The sequence below is a fragment of the Leiobunum rupestre genome, chromosome 8, assembly GCF_980474605.1.
Source record: "Leiobunum rupestre chromosome 8, qqLeiRupe1.1.hap1, whole genome shotgun sequence".
Classification (NCBI taxonomy): Eukaryota; Metazoa; Arthropoda; class Arachnida; order Opiliones; family Sclerosomatidae; genus Leiobunum; species Leiobunum rupestre.
The window spans coordinates 7,244,099-7,255,054 of NC_143391.1; the positions used below are offsets into that span (position 1 = coordinate 7,244,099).

General features: G+C 39.9%; 1 protein-coding gene across 3 annotated transcripts in view; it reads right to left on the bottom strand.

The window, feature by feature from the left end:
- Nucleotides 1-9,861, bottom strand: part of LOC149932264 (roundabout homolog 2-like) — a 156,561-nt gene extending 146,700 nt beyond the window's left edge. For all 3 annotated transcript variants that reach the window (XM_090156895.1, XM_090156896.1, XM_090156894.1), the window contains exon 1: nucleotides 9,437-9,861. In XM_090156895.1, the coding sequence (XP_090013021.1) occupies nucleotides 9,437-9,500 (64 nt within the window). In that variant the 5' untranslated portion in view covers nucleotides 9,501-9,861. The remainder of the gene's footprint in view (nucleotides 1-9,436) is intronic.
- Nucleotides 9,862-10,956: the final 1,095 nt, after the last annotated feature.

Genomic DNA, 10,956 nt, shown 5'->3' on the forward strand with positions numbered 1-10,956 from the left:
TCGAACGGTGAAACTCCCAGCTGAGTGGGTATAGGGAGCTCGAGGAATGGCGACACCCATTATAGGAAGAAGTTGGAAAAGTCGGCGCGGTGATGGCAATTAACCCATCGTAAGAACGGCACCCCCAAAAAAAATCGCCGTAAGTCGAGACGTTTAATTTTGAGCTGGGATCTATATAGTGATAGAGTATAGGGGATATCGACGTGTCTGATTACGCCTTCGAGGTATAAAGTAATAAAAACGTACACGGGTAATTACCGACGGCGTACAAAAATCCCGAGGATGAGGCCAGAAGAAGAAATCATTATTTTTCAAACTCATTACGAAATTTCGGCGCCTCAGACGGGGGCTGCTTTATTTGCATAATAAAAGCAATTTTCAGAGTGCCAAAACACGAATCCATACGACACCTTCCTATACACTTCTTCGACGTAACAGTTATCTTTGGAAATTGCTAATCTCGTCGAGAGAGCCTGCCAGCTATAAAGTCGTATACGTGAAATGATTATCTATAGAAAACAGGGAGTAGACAATTTTCAAAACTTTGCAAACTCGATCGACTTTTCAATTTTTATCGGGACAGACAAAGCAAACACCGTCCTTAGAGCTACATACGGTAAAACCAAGAATGCATAAGGATTAACGGAGAATATGAAGCTTTAGTCTTTTCGTGATTCCCATAAGATACGCTCCGCCTATAGGATAGAGTATGCCTGGGATCGTACCCTTACCGGGAAAACGAGGGGAAAGATACCAAAGGAAAAGGCAAAGAGGCGTGGCTTTTCTTCCAGAAATCAAGAAACGCGGACAGACAGCAACTTCCGTATTCTCCATTCACCCGGATACATTCGTGGTAAAACAGTATTGACTCCCGCATAGAGTCAGGACGATAGAATCAATATTTTTACACGGAAAAGATCAAGTTTATAACCAAATTTCCGATGGCGTCGAAGTTATTAGATTAACCGAATCAGCCCGAGCTCCTTTGACGCGCGATGTATAAAAGCCTGATAAGGAAAGAAACGGGATTATATATTGGTGGAGTCAGAAGTTATAGAGTGACTGAGGCGATAGTGGGCTCGCGCGAATCCATGCCAAATAGAAAGGGGATAAATATTCTGGGAGTATGAAGATGGCTAAGAAAAGGGGAGGCAAAAAGGCGGAGGGCGGAATTGGCAATACAAACAAGGGAACGCGGGGACTCCTTTCATCCGCTCTGTTGACTAAACCAATCAAAACCTTTTAAAGGGAAAATCCCGCGCGCGCCCGAGTCGGAAGAATATCCCTCCGCTGGCCTTTTTTTCCTCCTTTAGCGCCTCATCATCAATGGTATACGCGCCCCAATGCGAAGTTCGAGATACCCTTTAACTAAACAACCCCCGCCTTCAAGAGCGCTGCCAATTGACCCCGCGGGGCCTTTGACTTTTAGCAGTTACGTAAAGCTCACCAAGGCGTAAAGAAGAAAGCTATACTCCGTATATATTGGAGGTTCGCTTATTTTAGGCGCCCGAGCCATAGATCCACACATATTGTGTACCTTCAATCGCAGGTGTGAAACTGCGAAAGATTCTGTACCCCCCCCCCCTTGCGACCCCCCTCTATGTATATAGTACAACTGGTATTAAACCTCTGTGACCTTTCTTGTACTGGGTAAGTGAGATATATACCCCCAAGAATTACCTAACAGAGCAGAAAGTGAAAAAGAAACTTTGGGAAGGTTTTTGTTAGTTTTATACGTTTCCGATAATGTTACGAATCGGGTAAATTGTAGCATCGATTTAATTAATAAAGCGACATTGTTACCGTTACGTATATCACCCCATCGATACACCTAATAATAAAATATCGCCACTAAAATTAAGTTACTAAGCAAATAAAAGAGCTGGCAAAGATAGTTAGTAAAATAAAAATATAGTTCAAGTACTAACAATCGTTGTCTGCTCTTCAATTTGCTTAATAACTTTTACACTAGTTAGGAGTAGTATACTCAGTTTTTCAATTAAGTTATTATAAAAGTCATTATAGCTGTAAGTCGGAAAATTTTCCAAAAAATGACCGAGGCCTTTTTTTAGGATAATTTTCCGTATTCTCCGGGCAAAAAAGGTTTTTCATTCCATGATTGGCCTAATATCGCTCGGAAATTTAAATTTCGCGTTATTTTTGCCTTTTTTTTCGAATCCAAAAGTAAAACTAAACCTCTAGACTAGTCTAAAATCAAAAAAACCCTTCAAAAGTTATGTTTCAATTTTTTATTTTTCCAATTTGCGGAAAATTTTCCGGAAATTTTCACGCTTTTAATTTTTTCTGAAAACTAACAACTTTAAAATTAATAAACTTTTACAGAACAAATAATATATACATATATATATATATATCAGTGGCATCATTTAAGAATCCTATTTTTCATGTGTTTGAAAATTATTCAAGAATATGCCTAAAAAATGTCCCATAGACTCCCGTGATATAAAATTCAGCCTCGAATATCACAGACCATAGAGATAAATTAAAAATTTCGCCTTTTGAATCGATCATAAGTATATGTTACCTTTCAATAATTTTTATTTTCGGAAAATAATATCAATCTTAGGATAATAATATTCTAAAAACAATTTACAACATTATCATATTTTTAAATAACGCCAAATCTATTTTTAACACAGCGTCTTTTTTTTTTGAGATACACAAACATCGGTGTCGACCCGAGGCCTTAGACACCAGCACACACACACAATAACTGATTAATCAGGGTGAGATATGTGTAACGGCCACGCCAACGGGGGGATACGTGGGGACAGGGGTGGGGACACCCGTGGCGGAAGTATTCCGACCACCCGTTGGGGAATTGGTAGTCGTCCTCACACGGCCTTCCACGAACTCTGCCTCCCGGACGCCTGGGATTACAGGAGTGAGCCACTACTCCCGGCTTAACACAGCGTCTATTATCGGATTAAATATAAACATTTAAAGCCTAGTTCCCACTTAGCGAAAAAAACAATTTTCGCGCTGAAAATTGACGCTCGCGAATAAAATTTGCGATTTTTTCAAATTCGCCGCTAAAGTCGCGTCTCCGCGGTATCTAGCGAATGTTCTATTTTTTGGCGTCCACACATTGGCGTTAAAAAGCTTCAGCCAATCAGAAAACGCGTTCCCTCGATCTATTCCGCTCACGTCCGTCACTTATTAAGCCTAGGTCTTTAGAAAAGCAACTCAGCCAACTTGACCAAGATACTGAAGTAAAGGTAATTATCTCACGAATAGAATCGTGTATTTATTGAAATTATCAACAGGAACATCCATTTGGTTCATTTTGAACTGATGTTTTATGTTAGGCCTAAAACATTACTAAAAACCCGCACGAGTTGTTTTCAGCGTTTTTAAATTTTCGCGCTAAAGTGAGAACCGCTTCCCCAGCGACCAAAAAAAACGCGTCTTTTTTCATTGCGCGAAAATTTCATTCGTCTCGAAAATTCGTCAAGTGGGAACTAGCCTTTAATGTAACAACATTTTCAAATCAAAACAGAGCGATGATTATATTCGAGTTACGAGGTTTGTACTTTCAGGTTACGTCAAACAACGGATATAAATTATAAATACTCGGATTTCAGCGTATATGACAAAACGACTGGAAAGTTGACACTAGTTTTAATATAAACTTCAATAAGTATCCGCAATCCCTAACAAGGAGCCAGTTCCAATGAGAACCGCGCGTTGGCCATGCCCTTGAACGGGCGATTAATTAATTTCCTTACGCCAGCGTACACGGACCGTTAGCCACCAATGCCACGGATCTATCTCGGACCCTAGTTAAGGTGTCCCCAATGAGAGTCTGGTCTAAGCTAAATGATATTGGAGGAGGACGTGGATTTGGTCATTTCCCGAGCGAACTTCCGCGCGGTTGATTTGTCGGCTAATTGGTCATCGGTCAAAGTGGACAGCCGAGAGACCGAGACGTCTAAACGCGGCCAGATATTCGCCAGAAAGAGGAATGAAAACGAATCGTCTTACAAATTAGGCTCGAGGGTCAGCCGAGTGGAAAAGAAAACCGGACGCTACGACTCACCCCCTCGAAAAGAAACGGAGAAAAATCGCCCTTCAGCTGACCACTAAGTTACTTAAAAGTTGCCGCCAACTTTGCCCCCTCAATGGAAGAAAACTGTAAACACGCGACTACTACGTGACCAGCCAATACAAGCGAAAAAATAGATTTTTCTGACAACGTATAAACTAGTTAACTTTTAGTAAGTAAACAACGTGGTTAATTTATTCCCTTCAAATTCGATTGTTACTAAAATTACGTTAAACTTAAATAAAGAACACTAAAGTTCGTAACACGGCGAAAAAACCAAAAGACACGCGGTCGTAACTTTTTAAGCACCCCCTTTCGGTTCGCAACCCTAGTAAAAAATGGGGGAAGGGAAAAAGGGGGGATCGGAGGTAGCGTCATAAGGGGCGTAGACAAAATGGCGCCCTGCTAAAGCGCAACCCCGTGTTTACACTGTTCCGAAAATTTAGGGGAAAAATAGCGAGGTTAAGTCTCCGACGTAACCAAACTCCAAGGTTCAAACTTCCATCGTGTTTTTGAGGACGTTCGTCAAAATAACTTGATAGCGCGGTGGAAAGTAGCCGTTAAATCGTCCATTGGGATTCGCGCTTAGGCTCAGAATGCGTTATAGGGTGTACGGATATTACACACGTACCGTATATACGTGTATATACGCGTTCGCCGAAATGTCATCGTATATTTTCCCCCAAGTTTACGTAACGTTTTTCTTTTTAAGTTCTTTTATCCCCGCCGACATTTTCGTTATCGCGGCAAAGAGATATAGCGCGGAAATTCTCAGATATTATTACGTACCTGACCCCGCTTCGGATCAACCTCACCTCGCACTTACGACTAGGCCGGCTAAAGGGGTAATCCCAGCTTGAAACCTACCATCCGGTGATTAAGTGCGTCCGCGAATGAGTAACCCTTTCTAGCGGCGAGTCACAACGCGGGCGGCCTGCCGAGTTTCCATCAGCATATTTTTCCCAGGAATTTACTACATATTAACAACTACCGTAATAGCTTTAAAGCCCTCTTTTTCAATTCCCCTTACGCGCCCGCCTATAAAAGGTAAAATTATAAGAGACTATTCGAAGGGAGATTTGTATCTAGAAACGAATGGGTGCACTGCTAACTATAAATCAAACTGCAAAACCAACATATAAGCGTGTACCGACACTGACACGATAGCGTATCAAATTCATACTCGACTTGCACGAGATAAATACGAACGTTATAAATTTAATACGGTTATACCAGAAGTAAATGAACCAAGGTTATTGGAATTGACCTGAAAACTGGGAGGCATTTTCCTTGTGGAAATCTAGTTAAAACTAAGCTGATGTACATTTACAGCCCCATTGAACTAGAGAATTGTGGGTACTATACTGCCGTGCAAAGCACAAAAGCATTAACGACCAAATTTTCGATTTACAGATTTTGATTTTATTTCACCTTATTTTGTACGTTAAATTCAATTTTGAACTAATTTTCGAATTTAAAGTTTTTGTTCTTAGAGAAATGACTTGTTGCAAAACGCATTATTTTAGGTTTTTGCATTATTTTCAAACCAAAAACGCATTAATGTGTTTATTTTCTTTAAAAGTCAAATCAAAACGCATTTTTTTCGCGTTTTAAGACATAAATAATCCAACATATACGTGGTAAAAAGCATTTTTTGAATGATATTTCTGAAATATCGTTTGGCCTGTAAATTGTTTAGTACCAGAATATAATTTGAGTTGAAAAATCCAAGTCCCTAATATAATAAGGGGTATCTTAAGGCAAAGAAAGTTTGAATTTCGCGGGTTTGCTCGTTAATGCTTAAATAATTCTGTGATTTAAGCGCGCGCTCTAAAAATGACGTGTAAAATCGTGAGCGCGTGTTTGGAAATGATGTAAAGACAGGCATCATTTCAATATCACGTGTTATTTTATCCATTGAAATGTAACTTAAGCCTAACAATGGGTAAAATTAGTACGGTGCTTAGCTGTTTTCTACGAAAGACGGTAGGTGGCGATAGTAAAACTTAGGCTCTATAGCCACTTAGCACGTTAAATGTTAAAGGATGCTTTAAACTATGGTTCCATAAGGAAAACGTCTCAAACATGGCCAATATAGTGGTCTGATAACTTTGGTTCATTTACTTCTGGTTATACGCAATACTAAGCTAGCGTGGAGGGAAAATGTAATACGTGTATAGTAGGCTTCGACGTATGCGTTTTCCCTACACGTTCCTTGGGTAAGGGCTTAATCACTAATTAAATCTATAACGCGTGGAACCCCTTTTCACTCGTACTAGGCTTTATGAAAAAATAAACAGCGGAGCGTATCATTTCATTTAGATCAACTGGCGAAGTAACTCGATCTCGAGGCGTATTTTTTTGGTCGTCTGTGACAACATTGAATAGGAGACAGGAGAAGTCTCAACAGAGATCGTCTCAGTAGTCGGTAATTACTGGCAGTTATACAAGACGCGAGAAGGGTGTGATGGCCATTTGCAATTGCGCGGAAGAAAATTGCATGTTTTTCTTCTCTCCTTTTTTAGGAAAAGCTGCTCAGGCCGGGAGCGATTAGAATCGCTTTTTAGCGCTGGAAATCACGCGAACTCAGATCCGAAATCGAGCCGGACTTTCAAGTATTCCGCGCCGCGACAAGCCCAGAAATCACTTAAACAGTTTTTTTAATCCATTCTATTCCTTTATAATTATAAGGATTTCTTAGTCATTGGAGGCAGGGGTAGAGGTTAATATCATTAAGGAGCCTATCAGAGTTGATTTCTCTGTGTTTTAAAATACATCTATTATGAAGTGGCTGGCCCTGCGGCGATAAGAAAGGCGACTGGCAAAAAAATCTATTAGCCTGGCGTATACGCTATTCTTTCTTAAGGAACTGAAAATTCGAATACATCTAACACCTGCTCGCATTTATTAAGGGGAAAACTAATTGAGCTCTACAATGAAGTTGGGTTCGTGTCAGGGTTGAAAGTAGACTAATCTACTGCTATGGTCACATACGGTTTTATTGATTGCTTGGTAAAACTCGAGTAAAACTGGGAATCATTGATCCTGGGGAAAATTTTTATCGAACTGGTCCTTGAGACCAGTGTGTTATTAATCAGTCGTCCAGAGGACCAGTTTTACTTTGTACAGTAGTTCCGAGTTAGAGTTTTACATTGATCAGTGGTCCCGATGACGAGTTTTACATTGTTCCGTGATCACGGGGACCAGTTTTACATTATTCAGTTTTCACGGGGACCAGTTTTACATTGTTCGGTGGTCATAGGGACCAGTTTACATTATTCCGTGGTCACAGGGTCATTTTACATTGTTCAGTGGTCACGGAGACCAGTTTGAAAATGTTCAGTGGTCACTTGGACCAGTTTGATAATGTTACGGGATCACGGAGACCAGTTCAAACCTTGTGCGTGCTTCAAGGGCAAAAAACAATTCGGATAAATTCTAGTTCCCGGAAACGACGCGAAGGTTTACACGGAGCTGCGATCGCCAAAAAATCGGGTTAAGCCCCTATTCCTTTAGCAAATATGAAGTAGTGGAAAATACGAAGCGCTTATTTGAAATTGAACTTTTTTTTTATTATTTCCAAAGTTGCCATTTACCGATAATAGCGGAGCACAGACAATTTCGCGAAACAAGTTTTTACGCGTAGAAATGGCGTCTAGAAGTTTAAATCGTATGGAAACTTTGACGTAATGATAGGTTACGAAAGCAAATATTATAGAGCCCCCAGTATTCTTTGGTAGGCGAAGTTCGAAGAGTTGTACGTGCTTGGAAGCCCTCGATGTGGTTATCGTTTTAAGTGGGTGTTAGAAACAAAAGAAACCCGGTCGGTGTACGCCGTTAATTCGGGACAGATTAGTTAAGCCCGAAAACACACTTTCCCCTCACGCGTGTTTCGATATTTTTTTGCAACGATTGTGTTCAAGAGGTTGCAGCCGTTCGGATGACGTTATGTACAAACCATTTTTAAGTCACGCGGTATAATAAACGTTGTACGTCTAAAAATATATATAAAAAGTAAAAAATTGTCTATTTTACCTACAGTTACAATATACTCTATTAAAAATTAAATTCAATACGGACAAAAAATATCGCGATTAAATTTCAAGGTTAAATGAAAGGCCGTTGCTATTTTGGATTATTTCTTCGGGTGAAAATAGCATTGCTCTAGGCGTCCACTATTTTCGCCCGAAAAACCGACATATATGGCCTTAAGTTAATTTTGCCCGCAAAACAGACCAAATTAGTCTTAAGTTTATTTCACACGGAAAACAGAACAGTCTAAAGTTAATTTGGCCCGCAAAACAGACCAAATTAGTCGAAAGCTAATTTAGTCCACATAACAGACCAGAATAGTGTAAAACTAGTTTTGACCGAAAAGAGTCAAAAATAGGCTAAAACTTATTTAGTCCGCAAAACCATGGACTAATTAACAACATTACTAAAAACCCGCACGAGTTGTTTTCAGCGTTTTTAAATTATTAATTAGTCCATGGCAAAACAGACCAAATTATTCGAAAACTAATTTAGTCCACAAAACAGAACAAATTAGTCGAAAACTAATTTAGTCCACAAAACAGACCGGAATAGTGTAAAAACTTTAGTTTTGACCGAAAATAGTAAAATATAGTCTAAAAATAATTTAGTCCGCAAAATAGTTTAAAACTAGTCTAACCGAAAACAGTAAAAAAATAGTTTAAAGTAAATTTTTGTCGAAAAACAGACCAAAATAGCCTTCGGTTAATTTCGCCCGCAAAACCGGCCAAAAAGACACTTCTTAAAATAAACTTGAAACCTCTCTTGAAACAACGAATTAGCATTTTTGCGCTTCAAAACAGGGTAAAATACAAGCAGCCACAAAAGTAGAAAAATTTAGGCCTAAAACCAAAGCAAAGATTAAAATGAATTAAAAAAAAACGTATTTTAACACTCACATATGCTACTACAAAGTTAAATATAGACTACCCGTAATCTCCTCCACTTAACGAAATTAAGCGTAAACACTAAGTTTAAAAGTAGTATATTCTGCGTATAAAAATCGTCTACTATGGTCGTAACTAACAGTTACCCTAGCTTCAAATAAATCTGGTGACAATAAAGTGAGAAACACCGGAGTAGATTTATTAGTGAATAAACCGCGTACGAATGGAAAGAAATGTTGTAATCATGAACACAAAAGAGAACGCCTCAAAACAGATTTCGGATTACCCCCCATCATCCGGCGTTTAAACGAAACACCTTTCCGTACTCGCGCTCCGTGCACAACAATGCCGAATTAATCCTCGTCAGGCGAACAATGTAGGCATAACAGCGCACTCCGGATAAAAATCATTCAACGGGACAAGTGAACAAAAACAAGATGGTAAGACTTACACGGACTAATCCTTACGGTGAGGCAGGCCCATAGAATCAAGGTAATCACAGCTCGGACACACATTTTCTCCTTTTCGGGGAGAAGGATTTCCCGCAACAAGAATTATTTCGTCGTGGGAAGACGAGTATAGAACGCGCCACGCGTCTTCAAACTTCAGCGAACATTGTCAACAGTCTTTTGTAAATAGTGGAAGTATACGCGCTTCGGAGGCGACGAAATGACAGTCATCTTTTCCATAGGAAACCCGCGGGATAATCGCCCGTTTTCCAAGGTTCCAACGAGCGGAATATCGTGGCTAAAAAGATAAGACGCGAAAAACAAGGGTCAAGGGGAGAGAGCTACGAACGAGCGAATGCTTTCGAACGCGAACTACCCGCGCGACTGTATTTTGATCGAAGTAAGCAGCGCCTCTAGAGATCCGACTCGGAGGGTACACCGGCTAAACTGGAAGTGACTCGCCGTCTCCCCAGCGAGTTTGCGATTTTCGCCGCCAGGAGCGCCGCGATTCGAAAGAGGGCCGATCTCATTCGGAACCCGGGGAGCACACTTTTGGTACCCAGTGAGTGGAGTGCAGCCAGCAGTCACGTTGCCTTCCTCCGCGAGATGATGGCTAATATTATCGACCCGGCCGCACCGACAAAAATCATGCGGTGCTGATGCTGGAGTGGCTGCAGTTTAAATAATCCCTACACCTAGCTATTATTATCATCCGAATTAAATTACGAAGATCACTAATTTACCGAAAAATATTTAAAATTTTCTTCACTTTGGTTTTGAAATCCTTCCGCGTTGAGTTTGCAAGTTCTCTCCTCACCGGTTAAAAGGATTTTCAACCTAGTTCTTCGGTTTTCCCTTTCCATAAAAACTTGTGGATGATAACGATAATAGTGAGTGTAGGAAGCTGTTGGCTCGCGTGGCATGAAGGGCTTTCCACCCGCCCTCCTACGCCTTGTGATTTAAAGGCATTAAAAGTCGTTGGATGACCTGGGCCTAAGTTGGTGCTTTAGGTATTAGCTTAGCTAGGTATTAGCCTAGCTGATTTTTATTATTATTATTAACTGATAATGGTTATTACAATCATTGTTTAAGCAATAATTACTTCACAAATATAGTGATATAGATCGAAAAAAAATTATAAAATGGATAGAGTATCTGTAGCTTTGTTAGTGAGTTTAAAAAAAAAATAAACATAAATGCATAGCATGTTTATCGTAGATTTTTTCATAACAATTTAATTATCTTTGACCAAAGTATAAAATTAATTGAAATTTCACCAACTCTTCGCCAATTTTCGGCGAAAAATTGGATAAACACGCAATAATAATAATGAGAAAAAAGTCCAGAATTCGTGAAAAACATTTTGACACTTTGACAGAAAGTTTAGAAAATATTGTTTGGACACGAGCGTTCTTACGGTCTGTCATCGAGGGCATTGGGATAACTACATTGCGAAAGTGGAGACAGATAGGATTGACCCTGCGTGCCGTCCGATCATTCTCCGGTATATAAAGTAAAGAAA